General features: G+C 58.9%; 2 protein-coding genes across 3 annotated transcripts in view; both read right to left on the minus strand.

The window, feature by feature from the left end:
• PLIN4 (perilipin 4) overlaps window positions 1-8,884 on the minus strand; it is a 13,717-nt gene extending 4,833 nt beyond the window's left edge. The window contains exons 1-7 of the mRNA XM_037505115.2: window positions 8,792-8,884; window positions 8,597-8,664; window positions 8,042-8,168; window positions 6,935-6,996; window positions 4,409-5,302; window positions 1,157-4,316; window positions 841-1,028 (exon numbers count right to left, since the gene is read on the minus strand). Of these exons, the coding sequence (XP_037361012.1) occupies window positions 841-1,028; window positions 1,157-4,316; window positions 4,409-5,302; window positions 6,935-6,996; window positions 8,042-8,168; window positions 8,597-8,647 (4,482 nt within the window). The 5' untranslated portion in view covers window positions 8,648-8,664; window positions 8,792-8,884. The remainder of the gene's footprint in view (window positions 1-840; window positions 1,029-1,156; window positions 4,317-4,408; window positions 5,303-6,934; window positions 6,997-8,041; window positions 8,169-8,596; window positions 8,665-8,791) is intronic.
• A 3,063-nt stretch (window positions 8,885-11,947) lies between these two features.
• On the minus strand, window positions 11,948-20,419 carry PLIN5 (perilipin 5). Of its 2 annotated transcripts, XM_037505118.1 has the most exons (9): window positions 20,374-20,419; window positions 19,774-19,885; window positions 19,551-19,635; window positions 18,463-18,658; window positions 17,617-17,699; window positions 17,124-17,304; window positions 15,982-16,181; window positions 13,821-13,937; window positions 11,948-13,300 (listed from the first exon to the last, which is right to left on the minus strand). In XM_037505118.1, the coding sequence occupies exons 3-9, from the start codon at window positions 19,611-19,613 to the stop codon at window positions 12,770-12,772; spliced, it is 1,371 nt and encodes a 456-aa protein (XP_037361015.1). In that variant the 5' UTR covers window positions 19,614-19,635; window positions 19,774-19,885; window positions 20,374-20,419; the 3' UTR covers window positions 11,948-12,769. The 2 variants fall into 2 exon arrangements, with proteins under 2 accessions (XP_037361015.1, XP_037361016.1); XM_037505119.1 differs by lacking the exon at window positions 19,774-19,885.
• Window positions 20,420-20,722: the final 303 nt, after the last annotated feature.

Consider the following 20,722-nt stretch of genomic DNA (forward strand, 5'->3'; position numbering starts at 1 on the left):
GTCACCAGCCACACCAGCCACACCAGGGGTGCTGCCAACTCCCTGCCGAGGCAGCCCTGCACAGGGAATGCCACTTCTCATGAGTTCACAGCAATGAGCGTGGGTTGTATGTGATGGAGAAGGCTGGGGTGGGGGTTCCGTGACTGGCCCAGGAGCAGACTGGCACTGTCTGCCAGGGGCTCACTGAGCACAGTCGTGTCGCTTAACGACAGGCACACATTTGGAGAAATGCACCTGGGGAGGTTACGTTTTTGCGTGAAGGGTGTAGCGAGTGGCGGCGCGGCCTAGCTGGGTCAGCCGCTCGCGCCTGCGTGGTCCAGCGAGGCCGCTACCGTGTCAGCCACAGGTTCCCGGGCACTGCGACTTTCTGTGAGACAAAGTATCATGAAAGCAGGTCCTCGAATAACATTGTGGCCACAGCTTGTCAAGCGTCGCTGGGATTTTTGTTTCTCCTCAATGTTATCACTAAATGACATTGAAAAAGTGGTGTTATCTGAAGACCTGCTGTTGCCTTGTCGTGCCAATATAGCCCAACTCACGCAGGGGCTACAACTGTATTTTAAAAAGTCCACGTGATCTTTTAGGTTAAATCTAAGTCGCCTGACGACAGGGACTCTTCTGGGAAATGCACCTTTGGGTGATTTTGTCATCACCGTGAGTAGCGTGTAGCCTCACTTTCCTTGATGGTAGAGCCCGCCCCACCCCCAGGCGAGATGGGACCGCCTGTGGAGACCGCGGTCACAGGTGCACTGTGTCGGCTGAACGGTCACTCGGTGACGCCTGACTGTATTTGTCTCATCACTGTTCCCCCAGGGTGCCTGGGGACGAGAAGCCTCTTACCAGCTGGAAGGAGTCTTCGAGCTGGGCCAGTGTGGCCCTGGCCTGGAACTGTCCGTGCTGCAGGTGACTCAGGGTGTGCTCAAAAGCCCGCTGACGGAAGCTCGGCGCCAAGTCACCTAGTCTCACGAAGTAGCTGCCCTGGTCGGCTGAGAACACCCTGGGCGCAGGCTCGGAGGCAGCCAGCCGGGCTGGAAAGGAAGACAGAATCACTCGATCCAGGAATAAACCGCTCCCCGCACCCACTCTGGGTAACCAGGGCTTGGGTTTTATAGAGCTCAGCCCCACACCGAGACCCTGTCTGCCCGTCTGGTCTCACCTTGCTCCTGGACAGTCATGGGCTGGAAGATTTCCCCCACTTCCTCCAACTCGCCCCGGAGGGCCACTGCGTCCACAGTTTCCGTGGGGCAGCGCGTGGTGGCTGTGTGCTCCACCGCATCTCCGCCCAGCGAGGCTCCTTGGGGCGATGTCCCCACAGAAGGCACAAGGCCCTGATTGCCCTCCATGGCTTCCCCAGCAAGGACCAGGCTTGCACATGGTATGTCTGAGAAACCAGAGACTCCAGAGGAAGGAGCATCCCAAGGAAGCAGGCCAGTCTGTGCCCCTCCTTGGCTTGGGGCCCTGTAGCTAGTATGGACGCCCACTACTGTGTCCTGGGAAGTTGGCAGCCAATTCTGGATGGTGCCCAGACCACTTTGGGCAGCCCCTTTGGCCATATTCCCCACCCCGGTGAGCCCAGTGACCATAGCATCTTTAGTGCCAGTCAGGACGGTCTTGGTGGTATCCAGGGTCCCCTCAACAGCCCCTTTGGCCACATCCATGGTGCCCATCACCCCACTGCACACGGTGTTCTTTGTGCCTGTCGCGATGTTTTGGGTGGTGTTCAGCCCAGTTTGCATGGCCCCCTTGGCCACATTCACAGCACTGGAGAGCCCAGTGGACACTGCATCTTTGGTGTTGGTCAGGATGGTCTTGGTGGTGTCCATGCCGGTCTGGACAGTCCCCTTGGCCATGTTCATTGCCCCAGTGATCCCAGTGGACATGACATCTTTAGTGCCTGTAACAACAGCCTTCGAGGTGTCCAGGCCCCCCTGAATGGCCCCTTTGGCCACATTCATTGTGCCCATCACCCCACTGCACATGGTGTCCCTCGTGCCTGTAGCGATATTTTGGGTTGTGTTCAGTCCAGTTTGCACGGCCCCTTTGGCCACATTGACAGCACCGGTCACCCCACTGCACACGGTGTCCTTGGTGCCCGTCAGGACGGTCTTGGTGGTGTCCACCCCAGTCTGGACGGTGCCCTTGGCCAAGTTCACTGCCCCAGAGAGCCCAGTGGACACTGCATCTTTGGTGCCTGTCAGGACTGTCTTTGAGGTGTCCAGACCCCCCTGGACAGCTCCTTTGGCCACGTTCATGGCACTGGTCACCCCACTGCACACGGTGTCCTTGGTGCCTGTGGCGATATTTTGGGTCGTGTTCAGGCCAGTTTGCACGGCCCCTTTGGCCACGTTCATGGCACCAGTGAGTCCAGTGGACACTGTATCTTTGGTGCCCGTCAGGATGACCTTGGACGTGTCAAGACCCCCTTGGACGGCCCCCTTAGCCATACCAATTGCCCCGGTGAGCCCAGTGGACACGGCATCCTTGGTGCCTGTAACTACATTCTTGGTGGTGTCTAGTCCTCCCTGGACGGCCCCTTTGGCCACATTCATGGCACCAGTCACCCCACTGCACACAGTGTCCTTGGTGCCAGTCAGGACAGTCTTGGTGGTGTCCATGCCAGTCTGGACAGTGCCCTTGGCCATGTTCATTGCCCCCGAGAGTCCTGTAGACACTGTGTCCTTTGTGCCCATCAGGACAGTCTTTGAGGTGTCCAGGCCCCCCTGGACGGCTCCTTTGGCCACATTCATTGCTCCTGTCACCCCGCTGCACACGGTGTCCTTGGTGCCTGTGGCGATATTTTGGGTTGTGTTCAGGCCAGTTTGCACGGCCCCTTTGGCCACATTCATGGCACCAGTGAGTCCAGTGGACACTGTGTCTTTGGTGCCTGTCAGGATGACCTTGGACGTGTCAAGACCCCCTTGGACGGCCCCCTTAGCCATACCAATTGCCCCGGTAAGCCCAGTGGACACGGCATCTTTGGTGCCCGTCAGGACTGTCTTTGAGGTGTCCAGGCCCCCCTGGACGGCTCCTTTGGCGACATTCATGGCGCCAGTCACCCCACTGCACACGGTGTCCTTGGTGCCTGTGGCAATGGTCTTGGTGGTGTCCATGCCAGTTTGTATGGTGCCCTTAGCCACACCCAGGGCCCCGGTGAGTCCAGTGGACACGACATCCTTGGTGCCTGTCAGCACAGTCTTAGTGGTGTCCAGACCTCCCTGAATGGCCCCTTTGGCTACATTCATGGTGCCTGTCATCCCACTGCACACGGTGTCCTTGGTGCCTGTGGCGATATTTTGGGTCATACTCAGTCCAGTTTGCACGGCCCCTTTGGCCACATTGACAGCACCGGTCACCCCACTGCACACATTGTCCTTGGTGCCCGTCAGGACGGTCTTGGTGGTGTCCACCCCAGTCTGGACGGTGCCCTTGGCCAAGTTCACTGCCCCAGAGAGCCCAGTGGACACTGCATCTTTGGTGCCTGTCAGGACTGTCTTTGAGGTGTCCAGACCCCCCTGGACGGCTCCTTTGGCCACGTTCATGGCACTGGTCACCCCACTGCACACGGTGTCCTTGGTGCCTGTGGCGATATTTTGGGTCGTGTTCAGGCCAGTTTGCACGGCCCCTTTGGCCACGTTCATGGCACCAGTGAGTCCAGTGGACACTGTGTCTTTGGTGCCCGTCAGGATGACCTTGGACGTGTCAAGACCCCCTTGGACGGCCCCCTTAGCCATACCAATTGCCCCGGTGAGCCCAGTGGACACGGCATCCTTGGTGCCTGTAACTACATTCTTGGTGGTGTCTAGTCCTCCCTGGACGGCCCCTTTGGCCACATTCATGGCACCAGTCACCCCACTGCACACAGTGTCCTTGGTGCCTGTGGCGATATTTTGGGTCATATTCAGCCCAGTTTGCACAGCGCCTTTGGCCACATTCACTGCCCCAGAGAGCCCAGTGGACACGGCATCCTTGGTGCCTGTGACTACATTCTTGGTGGTGTCCAGTCCTCCCTGGACGGCCCCTTTGGCCACATTCATGGCACCAGTCACCCCACTGCACACAGTGTCCTTGGTGCCAGTCAGGACAGTCTTGGTGGTGTCCATGCCAGTCTGGACAGTGCCCTTGGCCATGTTCATTGCCCCCGAGAGTCCTGTAGACACTGTGTCCTTCGTGCCCATCAGGACAGTCTTTGAGGTGTCCAGGCCCCCCTGGACGGCTCCTTTGGCCACATTCATTGCTCCTGTCACCCCGCTGCACACGGTGTCTTTGGTGCCAGTGAGGACAGTCTTGGTGGTGTCCATGCCAGTCTGGACGGTGCCCTTGGCCAAGTTTACTGCCCCAGAGAGCCCAGTGGACACGGCATCCTTGGTGCCTGTGACTACACTTTGGTGGTGTCCAGTCCTCCTTGGACGGCCCCTTTGGCCACATTCATGGCACCAGTCACCCCACTGCACACAGTGTCCTTGGTGCCAGTGAGGACAGTCTTGGTGGTGTCCATGCCAGTCTGGACGGTGCCCTTGGCCATGTTCACTGCCCCAGAGAGCCCAGTGGACACGGCATCCTTGGTGCCTGTGACTACATTCTTGGTGGTGTCCAGTCCTCCCTGGACTGCCCCTTTGGCCACATTCATGGCACTGGTCACCCCACTGCACACAGTGTCCTTGGTGCCAGTCAGGACCGTCTTGGTGGTGTCCATGCCAGTCTGGACGGTGCCCTTGGCCATGTTCACTGCCCCTGAGAGCCCAGTGGACACTGTATCCTTGGTGCCCATGACTACACTCTTGGTGGTTTCCAGGCCCCCCTGGATGGTCCCTTTGGCCACATTCATGGCCCCGGTCACCCCACTGCACACAGTGTCCTTGGTGCCTGTCAGGACGGTCTTGGAGGTATCCACACCTGTCTGGACAGTGCCCTTGGCCAAGTTCACTGCCCCAGTGAGCCCAGTGGACACGGCATCCTTGGTGCCCGTGACTACAGTCTTGGTGGTGTCCAGGCCCCCCTGGACGGCTCCTTTGGCCGCATTAACAGCACCAGTCACCCCACTGCACACGGTGTCCTTGGTGCCAGTCAGGATGGTCTTGGTGGTGTCCACACCGGTCTGAACAGCTCCTGTGGCCATGCCTACTGCACCCGTGACCCCGCTGGTCACAGTCTCCTTGGTGCCAGCCAATACGGACTGGGTCATGTCCAGCCCACCTTGAACCACGCCTTTAGCTGCATCCATCACACTGGCCACCCCAGAGGAGACGGTGTTCTTGGTTTTAGTCGCCTTGGAGCACACCAGGTCCTTTGTTCCAGAAGTCATCTGATGAGAAAGGACGTCTGTGGTCAGGGGACAGCTGGGGGCGCCCTAGTGTGCCTTGGGGAGATGGACCTTCATCCGGAGGTCCCCCCTCCCCCAGACATCATCCCCTGTCACTTTTCTCTAGCCTTGGGTTGGTCCCCCTGACTTTCTAGGACACCCCTAACAAACGGACACAGTGCCACAGGATTCCCTTCACCTCATTCCCACCTCTGGATTCAATAGAGCCCCGTCGGTGACACCAGGTCCCTAATACCTGGCCCCCTGCGCAGTTCCCTCCACCTGGGACATCAGCACGGTCATTCAATGACGTGTTTTTTGTTCATCTGGCCTACTCTCTAGTGGTGGCCGGCTTTGAGCTTGGTGTCCCCAGTCACAGCGTGGGAAACGAATGGCTTATTAAAATGATGACATTCAAGTAAGAGAAGAGGATCACATTTAGGAATAAGCAGAAAAGCACTGGCACAGGTCTGAGGCTAGAACCCTCAGAAATTATTGAAAACTTCAAGAATGTTTTCCCTATCAAAGGGCAGTTTCATCTAGCTCCACTATACTCCCAAAGGGCTGTGATGGCTCAGAGTGGTCCCTGCTCAGGGTCCCCCAGGGAGTGCGCCATTTTTAACTCAGCGTGGCACCAGGGTGATGCTGCCTCCCAGGGGACACTTGTCAGAGGCTAGGTACGTTTGTGGTTGTCATGAGTTGAGGGTATGGGGCTACTGACCCCCTGAGGTCAGGGGTCCTCTCAACACCTCACAGTGCCCAAGGATGGACCCCATAACCAAGAATGATCGGACTCATGTGGCCACTTTACTGAAGTGGAGAAGCACCGACATTTCGCTGGCTGCCTCCTGTCCGGCTTCATCTCCAGGAGGTGTCTCGGGCTCTGTGCCTGCAGAGACAGGGCCTGAGTCCCAGGTCTTTCCCACGTTTGCTGTGTGACCTCAGGCAAGCCACATCCCTCTCTGAACCTCATCCCAAAACAGTGGTTAAGGCAGCACCTCCTTCAAGGGTTGTGGAGAAAATGGATCCAGGTGCCTGGAGCACTGTGCAAGTAGTAGGTGCTCAATTAACGCCCGTGAAGAGGCGCAGAGAAAGTATCAGGACACTGCACTGTCTTACCTCAGCCCCTTCACTTGGCCTGGTCTTTGGGACATGATAATATGGTGATCTGGGACTGAGGGTGGATATAGCTCTGGTGATGGTTCACTGTCTGACTGCCCGAGGTTCAAACGCCATGCTGTGTGACCTTCTGCAGGCTCTGCTTCTCGGTGCTCTAGCTATCGGTGGGGTTCTATGGTTCCCTTCCTCACAGGCAGCTGGGAGGATTACCTGGCAATCAGCACTAATAAAGAACTTAGCCCAGAGCCTGTGAATTACTGTCGTTTTGGTGGCTAGACTGGGCACAGAGCTAGGGCTCTTGAGGACTATTGGGAGCCTTACTGTACCCATTTCACAGATGTAAAAACAGAGGCTCAGAGGACCCTCCTGGAATCCCATAGCAGCCATCCAAAGGGCATCCACCCTCTCCATGACCTGTGCCACCCCCTCAGGCAGCTGGCATTGCACCATCCTGGGAAGCCTCTCGCCCACCCTAGAAGCAAAGCCATCACCCCAGACTCTGCCAGCCCCTCTCACCTTGTCTGAAGGCGGCAGCAGCTTCTCCGCCTCACTGGCTCTCTGCTCCCCGCCAGTGGCTGCTGTAGGGACAGGAAGCAGTCAGGCACCCCAGAGAGGACAAGGGACTCAGGCTGGCATGAGCTGCCCTGGCGCCCGTTGTGCAATTGCTGGGCACAGCTCGAAAGGTCAGGAATGTCCCAGCCACCCTGCCAGGGACAGCGGGAGGTGACATGCACAGCCCTGAGCCAGGGTTAGCCAGAGCCCTGGGGGCTCCCTGGACCTCCCAGGGGCTTTGGTTCCCTGGAACCCAGGCTGGGGGTGGGGGCGTGAGGGGGCTGTCTCTGGGGTGTTCTCTGCTTGGGTCCTGAGTGCTGGATGTCCACTTGGGGAAGGGTGCAGGGAGAGGATTCAGAGTCTGAGGGGGTTCTAGGGCTGAAGGGAGTTCTCGACAGGCCTCCCCCACTACCTGAGTTTGGGGCCCAAGCAGTCTGGGGAGGTGGGGGCAGCCCCCACACTGCCCTGCCTGCCCCACCCCACCACTCTGGCACCTGCCTGTCCAGGCAGGTATGTGCAGCAGAAATCAGCTGCCTGGGGCTCTGGGCCCAGAGCGAGGCACTGCCCAGGCAGTGGTCCCCACCCTGGGCTCTCTGGCCTGCCTCTCTGGGTGACCCAGGGCTAGTACCCCAGCTTTGAAACTGGAGGTGGGGAGCCCCTCAGGCTAGAAGAAACCAGGGAGGCTGCTGCCTCTCTGTGGGTACCAGGGTTGTAAACCTCAGTCCCCGAGAAGCTGAGACAAGCAGAGTCCCTGACAATCCTCTGGGGTCACTGCTCTCCCCATCACGGGGTATCAGACAAGGTGGTGGGGGGTGTTACAGGAAGATAGGCTATGTTCACACCCCCACTCTTGCTGCTGAGCAATCTTGGGCCACTCCCCCAAATATCCATGCCTCAGCTTCCCCATCTGGCACTAAATGATCATGCCAACCTGATAGTGTCAATGAGGTGAGGCAGGCCTACAGGAAGCACCCTAAAAATGACCAGGAGTCCCTGCTAGGGGATTTCCTTTAACTGGGGTCTACCTCTGGAGCCCCGCCCCAACACACACACACAGAGTTGTTCACTTACCCTGAGCCTGGGGCTGGGCGGCCTCAGGGGTGGTGCCAGGCTGGGCCTCTTTCGCTGAGCTGTAGGCGTTGGCCACTAGGTTCCGTGCAGAACTGAAGCCAGGCAGGGACCCGAAGAAGCTGCTGAGCTACGGGGGGCGAGGGTGCAGCATGAGCGCAGCCAGAGTGCAGCAGGGGCAGGGAGGGAGGAGCCCCCTCCCCCCGGGGGACTGCAGGGGCCTCCCCGGCCAGCAAGCAGAGCCAGGCTTCGCTCATGGGCAGAGAAAAAGGTCGTCTTCCAGGTTTCCAAAGACCTTTTCCTCCCACAGGCCCCATTTCACAGATGGGGAAACTGAGGCTCTGAGAGGGCCTGTGGCTGGCCCAAAGTCACAGGGCGGGGACGATGCCGAACTCTGCGCGAGTGCCCCCTGGGGAACGGAGGGGAGAGCTGGTGGCGCTGTGGCTTCCACCCGGGAAGGCTCTCTTCACACCCCGGGACACTGGAGGTCACCTTCCCAAGGTTCTGGGGGATCTCCAGGCTCCGGCAGGGATCTCCCCCTCCCACTCCTCTCTTTACCTTGCTCTTCGCCTTGGGGGGGCCCCGGCCCCCTTCCTTTTGGGCAGACATGGTCACACGCTACGCAGCTGGAAGGGAACAGAAAGGGTATGCGAACAGAGCCCTCTGGGCTCCTGCCCCCGCCCTCACCCCTTCTCAGCTTGAGCTGCCCCCTGACACCCACCTGAGGCCTGGTCTCACCCTGACATTCCTCACCTGGCCTGTGTGAGGGTCCCTCAGAGATGGCGGTGCAGCTGCCAGCGGCTCTGCTCTACTCCCTGGCCTTATAGGGTCTGGGGCAGGCTAGAGCCTCGCCAGCAGAGGCAGGCGGCCAGGGAGCGGGGGAGGGCCCAGGCCGTCACGTGTCCGCCTGCCTGGCCCAGCACGGGCCCTGGCCCAGCACCTTTCCCCTGCTCTCAGGATGGGCAACCTCTGCCCACGGTAGCCACCCCCACCAGGCTGTGTGATTCACAGGCCATCCTGTACCCCGAGGCACTGCCCAGAGGTCCTCTCGGCTTCTAGTTTCCATCTGTGAGTTGGACGCACTCCAAATTCTGACTTTACTGGGATGCCTTGACTAGTTAGCATTCCTGTGCCTCAGTTTCTCCCTCACTGTAGACTCCTCACTGTAACCCACAGGCCCTACTTCTCTGCCCTTACTTCCTCCTTCTCTTAAGCCAACACCCCATTCCAGTCACTTGGGCCCCCCAGGTTGTTCCTCCAAATCTTCAGATGCCATCAGCCTCAGGGACTTTGCACAGGCGATTCCTCGCCATGGAGCTCTCTTCCCTAGACACCCACACAACTCCCTTCCTCACCTCTGCCTCACTCAGGCCTGTTTTGTTCCCTGCTGTGTCCCCTGCAACAGAACAGTCAGCACCTAATGTTTGGGTAAGTGGGCCAACTCACAGGGTGGTTGTGAGCAAGGAATGAGGTCACGCATGTGATGTTTACCCCAGTGCCTGTTACCCACACATGTTAACTTAGCTTTGTCCCAGCAAAAAAAAAAAAAAAAAAAAAGGGATATGTCCCCAGCAGGGAGAGATCCGACACTCTCCAGAGGGGACTTTCCTCAAGAAAGGACTGAAATGCATACCCAGCCAGGGCACCCACATTGCTGAGGCACCCTAGGAGTGAGACCCAGAGCCGGTGGGTTTGAGTCAATCCAAGGAGGCTTCCTGGAGGAAGCATCCTGAGGCAGAGGACGCTCAGTCGGGAAGAGGCAGAGACAGGTTCCAAACCCAGACATGAAACCTGTGCGCCCATTTGGCTGGCAGTGGGTGGGTGTGTAGACAAGCAGAGGACTGACCAGAAGACAAGACTGTTTCCCCCTGCCAGTCCCTGGAGCAAGGATCGCAGCTGCACGCCAGTGGGGGTGGGGATAGACCAGTTCCAGTTCCTGGCTGATCTGGGAGGAGGAAAGTTTCAACCTTGGGCCTGCATGCTGCCTGGGCTGTCTCCTTGGAGTCATCACTGTGTTTGCCAAACAGTTGAGGAACAAAAGGGGGGGTTCCCCCAACCTCTCTCCTCTCAGTCAGCACTTCCCAAAGGTGGTAGGGGGAGGGGACAGCCTTGGGTGTGCCGCTCCCTTCCCTGAGGGACTGCGCAGCACAGCTGGGGGGTGGTGGGGAAGGCCAGCAAAAACAATAAATATGTTCATAAACACCCTCTTCTCTCCACAGCCCTCCAGGGCTCCCACCTCCCTTGGGATAAAACCCCAAGTCCTCTCTGCTGCCCACAAGACCCTGCGTGACCTGGCCCATCCCTCCCTGTCCTCACCTCCTCCCTCTCTTCCCCAAGCTCACTCTGTGCCAGCCACATGGGCCTCCTTGCTGGTCCTGTCACCTGGCCGGCATGGTCCTGCCCCAGGACATTTGCACTGGCTATGCCCTCTGCCTAGAGCATTCTTTCTTAAACTCCTCACCTCCTTCAAGGTTTTTGCTCAAATGTTACCTCTTCAAAGAACCCTTCCTTGCCCTATCTCCTGTGTATAAATAAACGACCAGCCTCGTATGGCCTCTCTCCACCTCTGTCCTCTTCATTTCCTCATGATCTACTAACACAGAGATATTTTTTTCTTGTCTGTTGTCTGTCTCTCCTGAATTATAAGGCTCTGCAGGGCAGGGTTTTCATCTGTTTTGCCTGGTGCTGTGTTCCCAAGGCAGGGAACTGCGTGGCACCCCGTAGGCATTCAGTGAATATTTGTGAAGTGAACAGAAGCATGAACACTAGCGTCCATGGGTGAAGTGTTTACTAGGATTGGTACAACTGCCTAAAGGCTTTCAGACCCATGTCACAGAGAAGAAAATGGGTTCAGAGCGGGAAAGTCACTTGCCCACCCCATTGAAGGCAAGCTTTGGATTCAAACCCAGAAACTTAACTACTGCTCTTCCCAGATTCCATGACTTAGCTCAACCCACCCTCTTTCTCCTCCATGCCAGCCCTCTCCCACGCTTTTGACTGAACCAGTCCCTCTGCCAAAATGTCCTTCCTCTGTGTGGCTCTGCCATGCTCACCTGGCCCAGCTCTCCAGGAGACCGAGCATTGTGGGAGAAGAAAAGGCAAGGCTGCTGGAAGCCAAGTGAAAAGGACTTGGAGCCCAGAAGGTAGATGGTAGAAGGTAGGATGTATCCTGCTACTGTAGAGTCAGGGAAGGCTTCCTGAAGGAGGTGGCATTAGTGCTGGGGCTGGAGAATGATGGATGTGCCTGAGATATGGGTGGGAGAGTGGGAAGGGCATTTTATTTATTTATTTATTTTATATTAAGATTTATTTATTTGTTTATACAAGCACTGGGTACAGTCAGAAGCGCGGGAGGGTGAGAGAATTCACCAGAGCCAGAGCGGGGAGCAGAGCAGGCAGAAGGACCGAAGTACACTGCTGAGGGGAGCAGCGGGCGGCAGGAGAGGTCTGCGCACCATGTGGGACCCTCGCTGGCGGCCAGGGATCCAACTGGTGCTGCAGAGGCTGCGGGCAGCTTCGCAGCCCAGTGCTCAACTGCTGTGCCACCAGGGAGAGGGAAGGGCATTTTAGACACAATTTGAGCAAAGGCCCCAGGGTAGGGGGTGGTGCACAGTTCACTGGGCGTCCTCTGCAGTGTCGGTGCAGAGGATCCTTCAAAGTCAGAGGCCCTTAAACACCGGGGTGTGGAACTTGGATGTTTGGTCTGAGGGCAACAGGGAGCAGAAATACAGAAATAAATTTCCTGAGCAGGGGCAGGGAGGGGACTGGCAGCAGGCAGCAGTTGGGGTCCCAGAGCCGCCTCTGGGCTGGGTCCCAGAGAAGCCAGGGGCCACCCTGACCTCACCACATCAGGCTGTGGTTTCTTCACACCCTGAGTGGCCACAAGCAAGGTTGAGTGGTAGCCAAGAATGTAGTCAGAGGACAAGAGGGCTCCCATGAGACCAGCCCATGGCCTTTGCCCGCCTCTGTCTTCCCCATCCTGACCAGTACAGCTGGAGAAACCATAGCAAGGCCAGTCTGCAGTGATGTGGGCATAGGAGGGATTGCCCTGTCTGACTTCTTCCTCCTTCTTATACTACTCCATACAAGTTCCAAGAAATTCATTTATACTAAAGTGTGAACAGCTTCCACTGCAGGAAGTTACGTCTGAAGAAGCAATGCTTATCAGGGGGACTGAGTGCTACGGTGGAACCTAGGCAGGATGACAAGCTGATCAGAGAAGCATCGTTTCTTTCAAACCTCGAACCCTGGCTTGTACCATTCAGTACATACAGCTGAGACCCACCCGGGATGGAACAGAGGCCATGGGCCTTTGGACAATACGAAGCACCTTTATTTTTGAGAGAACCCAAACGACAAAGCAAGTAGTTCTGGCAGCCAAACTGGTACAGTCAGGTGTCTTTGGGGACCCTTAGTCCAGATGTACAGGCAGAAGAGGTGGTGGGCACTCACTTTTCAGGAACCAGTGGGCAAATGTGTGTTTTGCAGGGGAGTTCTGATCAGTGTCTTGGGGTAGGGGAATAGGACCCCAGAGAGATGAACCCACCTCTGGACTAGTCAGATTGAGTTTGGGTTCAGGTCCCCATATGTCCAAAGATGGGGGGAGGATCTCAGATCAGCAGAGTCCCCAAGTCCCCTGCTCAGTGCCTGGGCTATCAGTGCTTACGCACTGCCACTAGGGGGCTCAGAGATCCTGAGGTGCAAGGCAGCTCTGCTGGTGGCCCCTTGTGGTCAGAAGTCCAGCTCTGGCATCAGGGTGTGCTTGGGGCGGGGTGGTTCGGGCTCCTCCTCAGGAGTGTCCTCAGGAAGACTCGTCCCATCCCCCCCATGCTGGGCCTCCCAGGCTCTCTGCTGGCCTGGCCAGTCCAGATGTGCCCAGCGGGGGTCTGGGCCTCCAACCACCTCATCCACCCAGGCTGCCAGGTTTGGGGGTGTCGCCGACCGCTCCATGAGGATAGGCGAGAAGGGCCCGACGAGCCAGGGCAGAGGCATGGCCTGCACCACCAGCTCCAGCAGCTCGTCCACGCAGGCGTGGGCCCGGGCCATGCTGCCCCGGCCTTCAGCCAGAGCCGCTGCGGGCACGTCTCTGAAGCAGCGGGCATCAGCGAAGGCCACCTGCAGGGCATCCACGCTGCGCCGCACCTCGGCCACCTTCTCCTGGGCACTGGGGGGCAAGCCCCGCACGCTGGACTCCAGCACGTCCACGGTGCTCTGTAGCTCCCGCATCAGACTGCGGGACAACACCAATGTCTCCAGCTCTGCCTGCAAAGGGAGGGCACCAGACCATCACCCTGCCTCAGTTTCCCCTTGAGCGCACAGCAGTACCATCACCCTGCCTCAGTTTCCCCTTGAGCACCCAGCGGTACCATCATCCTGCCTCAGTTTCTACCACAGACACACAACAGAACTGTCAGCTTCCTTAGTTTCCCTGTGGTCACTCAACAGAACCGCTGACCCGCCTCTGTTTCCCTACAGACACCCGTGGAACTGTCCCGGACTTGGGTTTCCCCAGCAGACCAACTTCTGGGGCTATTGACATGCCTCCATCTTCCCAGGGACATCCAGCTGGACCACTGTCCTGCTTCAGTTTCCCTGTGAGCAGGACCAGCTCCCTGCCCCAGGGACTGGCTCCCTGCATCACTTTGCCTCACTTTGCCTGTAGTGACAGGCCCAATTTCCCCCAAGGACATTCCAGCCAGCTGACCTCAGCACATGATTTGAGACAGCTCAAGCCTGGCCTCTGGCCTCCCCGGGTCTCCCCCATCCTTGCACCCTCCTCTACCTGTCTGCGGTTCCGGCCGTTCTTGGGGGGGCGCTGGCTCCAGACTTCCCACAGCTCATGCACCTTCCCAGGGTGGGCTGGGGCAGTGGGGGTCGCCCCGCACTGCATGAGGTCGATCTGGAGGGGTGAAGGCAATGGTTATCAGGGCTGGTAGTTTGCGCACGAGGGGGACAAGGTTTGGCTCTAGCCTGGATCTACCCTTAATGGCATTTAGTGTACACGTTCCTGTACGAAAGCTTCCAGGCCTGCTGATCCTGCTTAGTCACCTTCTCATTCTCTCCTCTTACCTCTGTCACCTGTGGCCCACAGCTCCCTGGAAGCTCTGACTCACAGCCAGGCCTTTGCCCATGCTGACCCCTCTGCCAGGTACAATCTTCTCTCCACCCTATACCCCTGCCTGCTTCACACCAATTCAAGTATCAGTGTAGATGTCATCTCCTCCAGGAAGCCTTCCTTCCTTCGCTTCTAGCTAAGCAGGTTTCTCCTACGGGATCCACAGCACCAGACCTGTTCCCATCATGACCCTGCTCCCCCTACTGGACTGTGAGTGTCCTGAGGGGGCCACTGCACCTCCCGTGCCCAGAACAGGGCAGGTTTGAGAAGATGAATTGTGACCCAGTCCTATTGTGGAATATGCCTCAGCATAAAAAGGAAGGACATCCTGACACAAGCTATAGCCTTGAGCACATGACGCTCAGAGAAATAAGCCAGGCACAAGGACAAATCCTGTGTGATCCGCTGGCGGGAGGGCCCCAGTGGAGCCACAATCACAGGGACGGGAAGGCGTGGTGGTGCCACGGGCTGGGGGAGGGAAGGGGAGTTGGTGTGTAGGTGTCAGTTTGGGAAGATGAGAAAGTTCTGGATGGCAGGGGTGGCTGCTCCACGGTGTGAATGTGGTTAATGCCTTGGAGCTGTGGACTTAAAAATGGTTCAGCTGCTGAGTTATGTAAGTGTGTTATGTCTCTTCCGTCTCTCACAGCAGCAGAAAACGGGGCACGCAGCGCCGATGTGAGCACCTATTGCTCCCTAGTGTGTAAAGTGAGCGACTTGGTGCTGAGGCGCCCGGGCTCTGGAGTCCTCGCGTGGGGCAGGGGCTGCGAGGGCCGGGCGGGGCCCTGACGGCTCATCGCAGCAAGCCCTCGGCAAATGTCCGAGGCAGGATGAGCAGGACAGCTCGGCCCTCGCGATTAATTATTAGTGCAGAGGGGCACACACAGTGAACCGTAAAACAAGCCGATCACAGGGTTTTTGTAAACAAAATGCATGGACAATAAAGTGTGTCGAGCAGAGGCCACAGTCCACGCAGAAACTCCTGGGGCAGGATTGTGCTTGGCGTATTGAAAGGCCAATGGGCTTGTGGAGCTGGAGAAAAGCGAGGGAGAGGGCGGAGGTGGGGTCAGGGAGGGTGTGGGAGGGGGTTCAGGGCATGGGGGGGACTTAGGTTTTTATCTGGAGGGAATCCGGAGCCCTGGAGGAGCCGCAGAGGGGCAGGACCTGCTTGCGCGCTCCCCGGCGCCCTCTGGTGGCCACTACAAGGACTAACTGCGGGCTGTGAGGACAGAGCCGGAGTCGGGAAGGATCCCCACCCCCCACCCTACCCACACCCCGCAGTGGAAGAGATAGAAGGCAGAGCTGGCAGTACTGACTGGGGTGTCCGGTGGGGAAGGCAAGAGGGCAGTTGAGGATGATTCCCAGGCTTGGGTCTGAGCTCCTAGAAGGACGGAGGTCAGTGAGATAGGACTTGGGGGTGAGGGAGGAGCAGGTGGGGGGCATCTGGACTCATCACGCTCAGTAAACAGGAGCTGCTCCATCCCACTGGAGCCGGGAGGGGCGGGCAGTGGGAGATGTGTGTGAGCTGGACCCCAAAGGATGGAGAGGACCGGGCTTGGTGGTGGCAGGGCAAGGAAGAGGGGCCGTCTCTTTTCCGGATCCCCTGAACTGACTATAGTCCCAGCTCCTACTTCCCCTCCTCAACAGAAACCCCTTCCTGACTCCTTAGGCTGAGCTTTGACCCAGCCCCGGCCTGGCCTGTCAGAGCCTGAAGCTGTGGCACCTCGCTCTGCCTCCCCCCATCGGACGAGCACAGGGCGGGTGCTCCGCTGGCCCTCCGTCCATGCTTAGCGGCTGGCATCAGAGTCAGGGGCAGGCAGAGGGCGCTCACCAGCTCCAGGGCCTCCTGCAGCTGGGCCATTGTGTCCTGGGCGTGGTGTTTCCGTTGCCTCAGTTTCCCCAGAGAGTGCTCATAGGCCCGGTGGCGGAGCCGCGCTGACAGGGAGCCCAAGCGCACAAAATAGCCCTGCTGTTTCCTCTGTTCCTCCACCGAGCCCACCTCCGGGCCCTCGGCTTCAGCCGCCAGCGCCGCTGGGAGGGGACAGGAAAGCGTGTCAGCCAGGTGTGTCGCTCCCTTCCCGCCTGCGGACACTGGGCTAACAAGCCTGGGGGCTTCCAAGTGCAGTTTTCTTACTAACACTAACGCATCTCAGCTTCCCCAGTGTCTACGATGCCCCATTTTATAGATGAAGACGCCCGAGGCAACAGAGCTGAAGCCCCACAGCATGCTAGAGGCAGCACGGGGCCTGGGCCGGGGCTGACCCACTCTGCCAGCCTGCCCTGCATTACAGGGGCGGCGCACGGTGGCGCTTTGTTCATGCCCCGCGGCCTCCGTGTGTGGGGAGAACAGTCGCGCTTTGCTTGGCAACGGAGCCACATTCTGAGAAGGGCTTCGAGAGCGACACTGTGTTGTGTGAACGTCGTGGGTGGAACAACACAACCTAGGGGGCCTGGCCTGCCGCCCACCCGGCTGGGTGCTGGAGCCCGCCGGGACCCCCGATGGTGCATGCGCGTGTGTCAGTGAGCGCGACTAGGTGAGCACAAGCAGGAGGTGTGGCGGCCGCTCGCCACCAGCCGCGGGAAAGGAGCGAAGCAGACAAGACGCGGACACTGGCTGCTGACGGGCTCCCGGAGCCGTCTGAGGTGTGGATGGCCGCTCGGCTAGTTTTTCAAGACACGCCGGGGATCAGGACCTGCAGGGTGACGTCTGACTGCTAAATGCAGGAGATGATTTAAAACACGTCAAAGGCTGCTGAGGCCAAATAACTCGGTGGGTCACCAGGTGGACAGTCCCACTCTCAAGTCTATCAGCCCGTATGCGTTTCTAGCAGGATGGGGGCCGGGGGGGCTATGGAAGCAGAGTGGGAGGCCCCGGCTCTGTGTTTCCTGCGGTCTCCGGGGAGAGAACTGGACCTCTCTGATCAGGGGCCGGCGAGCGGGGCCGGGGGATTCAGGGGACGGCGCTGGCCTCACCGAGCTCATCCTCAGTCATGGGCAGGAAGTGGTCGACCAGCTCCTCTGACTTGCCCAGCACGACGTCCACAGCATGACTCACGGAGCGTTTCAGCTCCACACTCCAGCGGCGGCTCTGCCGAGCCAGGCCTGCCACACCTGTCACGCTGCTGGCTACCGCGTCCTTGGCAGAGGTCACCACCTGGATGGAGGGGCTCCGTTCCAGGCACCGTCAGCCTCCGGTCTGTTCCCTTGGCCCCCTGCCCCAGAGGCTTGGGGCTGGGAGTCAAGGATCCCTGACCCCTTCTTGGTTCTAGACCTCAGTTTCTCCTCTATTAGCCCTTCTCAGGGTTGTTGCAAGCATTACCAGCACCGACTGGCACATAATAAGTGCTCAATTAACGTGGGTGTCGATTGTTTTCATCTGACTGGTGTTTTACAAGTTGACAAAAGCCAAACGAAGCCCCTGCACACCTCGCTCCCACCTCCACACCCTTGCAGGCTAGGCCGGTACCATTTCAGAAGGTTGCTGGAGAATTGGCAGTTTCTGCTCCAGCTTGTCCAGGCCTCTACAGGCAAGGTCATTCACTGTGGCCACTGAGAGAGAGAGAGAGAAGCAAGAAGGAAGGGGAAAGGCAGAGACAGGGAGGGGGAGGAGGGAAGAGAGACAGAGGGAAGCCCAGGCCACACGGGGGACCCCAAGAGCTTGGCTGGACTGTGCCTCCTCTGCCCTCCTCACCTCTGCCCTGCTGGGACCAAGGCGACGCCTCACCTACACCCGGCTCAGATACCCAGAAGGCACTCAAGGTCACGAGCCAGCCAAGGAGGCAGGGGAACCCTTAGGTTGGGACCCTCAAGGGACCCCCTTCCTCAGTCAAGGCCTGGGGTCTTTCCCTGCCCCCCACAGATGGGATGCCTGAGATGGTCACAGGGATGCAGGGAGACAAGGTGGTTCCGGGCAGGTGGAGGCAGGGATGAGGGGCAATCAGGAGGTTGGACAGGCAAATGGATCTGAGGTGCAGCAGACCAAGGGAGGAGCACAGGGAGGCAGGCCGAGGGGGGACAAGAGGAGCGAGGCCGTGAGTGAACAGCGAAGGCCAGCCAGCCAGGTGGGCAAGCTCCAGAGCTGGAGGCGGAGGGGGCCAGGGAGAATCAGGTGCCCAGGAGACCAAGAACGGAGGGGGCGGCACACGACGCAGCGGGAAGGGTGCAGGCAGGCAGAGGAAAGGCGCTCAGAACAGGGGAGGCCGCGAGGGACTCCCAACTCGGGGGGCCCACCCCACAGCATGCCACGCAGACGGAGCGTTACAGGATGGGCCGCGGGCAACCCCAAGACCGGGACGCCACCAGGGACACTCACGCTGGGGCTGCAGGTGGCTGAGCAGCGGCTGGGCGTGGTCCAGGGCTCGGGTGGTCAGGCCGCACATGCAGTGCTCAGCCAGGCGGCAGGCCGAGCCCAGCAGCGGGTGCTTGTCCTTGGCGGCGCTGTACACATCTGAGACCGCGGCACATGTGGTCCTGACCAGGGGCAGCGCCGCCACTCGCTGCACGACGCTCTGCAGGCAGGGGCAGCAGCTGAGGCCCCCGGACCAAGCCGTAGCCCATTTCCCGGGTCTGGGAGAGGCCAGGCAGCGGGCAGGGGAGAGTGTATTGAGCGCTCTCAACTGGCAACTGCCCACTTGATTTGGGTCCTTGATCTGCCCATCTGTCAAACGGGCTGCTGTGACTGAGAGGGAGTCAAGGAGCCAGTATGTGAAGCAGGTGAAGACACCGATGCAGATTGTGCGCTGTTACTGATGTTAGTTTATCTCTGTTTGTCTGTCTATCAATCTATCTATCTATCTATCTATCTTAAGATTTATTTACGCATACAAGAATTGGGGTACAGGCCAGAGGTGCGGGTGGTGAGAGGATTCACCAGAGACAGAGTGGAGAGCAGAGCAGGCAGACTGACTGAAATACACTGAGGGGAGCTGTGGGCGGGACAGGAGAGGTCTGCTGTGCCAGATCTGCTGTGTCAGCTCCCTGGCCCGCCTGGCATTGAACTCATGCCGTGCAGCAGTGGCTGCTGATAGCTTCATAGTGCTGCAACTTAACCCCTTGTGCCACCAGGGAGGCCCACTAATGCTAGTTTTGATGTTAACAGTGCCGTGATGCCATGGTGGAAACAGGGGTGCAGGGTGAGCCCCAGTGGTGGGAGAGGGAGAACTGGGCAGGGGTGGGTGAGCCAGCTGGTGTGCTTGGAGAGACGATCCCCACCCAGGGCCTCACTCTTCCCTTCTGGAAATTGAGTAGGATGTGCCGGCCCCCTCTATGGTCCAAAATGCCCCCAGAGTGAGGTGTTCACAGCAAGGGTAGAGGCAGGAGGAGGTGCCCCACCTCCTCCCAGGATGGGCTGTCCCCCCACCTTCTCTGTGCCTCTGCTCCATGGAAAGAGGAGCTCCTTACCTGCTGGTCTTGCTCCCATAAGCTGGGTCTGGTGACCTGAGTCTCCTCCTCGCCTTCCGACATGCTTGCTGCAAACAGGGTCACCCTGAGGGGCAGGAGAGTGAGGGGGAGGAACCAGCCTTCCCAGTTCCTGCCCAGGCCTAGGGTTCTGTCCGGCTGGGTCTTGTGCAAGTCTCGTTCCCTCTTGGTGCCTCAGTTCCCTCATCAGCAAAATAATACTTACCTCAGAAAGCTTTGAGGGCCAGACAGCCTATGCCTGGACTCTGCACACAGCAGGTGCACATTAAAGAGCCTGTGGCAAGGTGGAGGCACTGAAGTGATTCAAAACATGGGCTCTAGTGAGAGAAAGACCTAGGTTTGCGTCTTGGCATTATTGCTGTGTGACTTTGGGCGAGAACCTTTACCTCTCTGGGCTCTTCCCTCCTCGGCAAAGTGGAGGAGATCCCTGCTGCCCCCACCCTGGGCAGACCTGCACAAGCTGCCCCCTGGAAGGGTGGAAGCTACCTGTGGAATGCCAACAAATCCACAGGGACACCTGACAGACAGGGAAACTGAGGCAACCACAGGGCCCTGCTGGGCCCAAGGTCACTCAGCTAAACAGAGTGAGAGTTGGGAGCTTGAGCTAGGCTTCAGGCTCCCAGCCCGCAGCGCCTTCCCTCTACCACCCTGGCTCCCGCCCAACTGGGTCCTGAGCTTCAGCCAACTGGGCCAAGGGTCTCAGTCACCTGCTCCGGTCTGTCACCTCCCTGCCCTCCCCACGCCGCCGGACCCTCATCCAACCCATGCGATCCCGGGACCCCGAGACTGAGGCAGCGGCACTCACCTGGGCGCGGAGAGCCTGGCGCTACAGGTGCCACTGCAGACCCCAGACTCGGGCTTCAGACTCCGCCCCCGCCCAGCCGGCCGCCTTATATAGGCTCCGGAGGCGTGGCCTCTGGGGACTGACCAATGGGAAGAGGTCTCTAGGGGGCGTGGCCAGCGCGTGGCCCCAGGCTCCCCGCGCTCTTCCCGGGGCGCCCAGAGCGCTCTGGAGTTGCCATAGCAACCTGTGGACCCTAGATGCCCAAGGTTTGAGTTACTTGTGGCCAAGTTCGGCCGCCTGTCCTCCTCACTGCAATCACAGTCCCCATCGCTTGGCCCGGTGACCTTGGACAAGTCCCCAAGGCCTTTTT

The sequence above is a fragment of the Talpa occidentalis genome, unplaced genomic scaffold (genome assembly GCF_014898055.3).
Source record: "Talpa occidentalis isolate TD23 unplaced genomic scaffold, MPIMG_talOcc4v2.1 talOcc4.12, whole genome shotgun sequence".
Classification (NCBI taxonomy): Eukaryota; Metazoa; Chordata; class Mammalia; order Eulipotyphla; family Talpidae; genus Talpa; species Talpa occidentalis.

Excerpts from the sequence above, each read along its gene's own strand:
- PLIN5 (XM_037505119.1), bottom strand. The coding sequence starts at position 19,613 with ATGTCGGAAGGCGAGGAGGAGACTCAGGTCACCAGACCCAGCTTATGG. Across the intron at positions 17,700-18,462 it reads CAGCCACCTGCAGCCCCAGC|TGGCCACAGTGAATGACCTT; the intron begins GTGAGTGTCCCT and ends TCTCTCTCTCAG. Across the intron at positions 13,938-15,981 it reads TGCAGGAGGCCCTGGAGCTG|ATCGACCTCATGCAGTGCGG; the intron begins GTGAGCGCCCTC and ends TCACCCCTCCAG.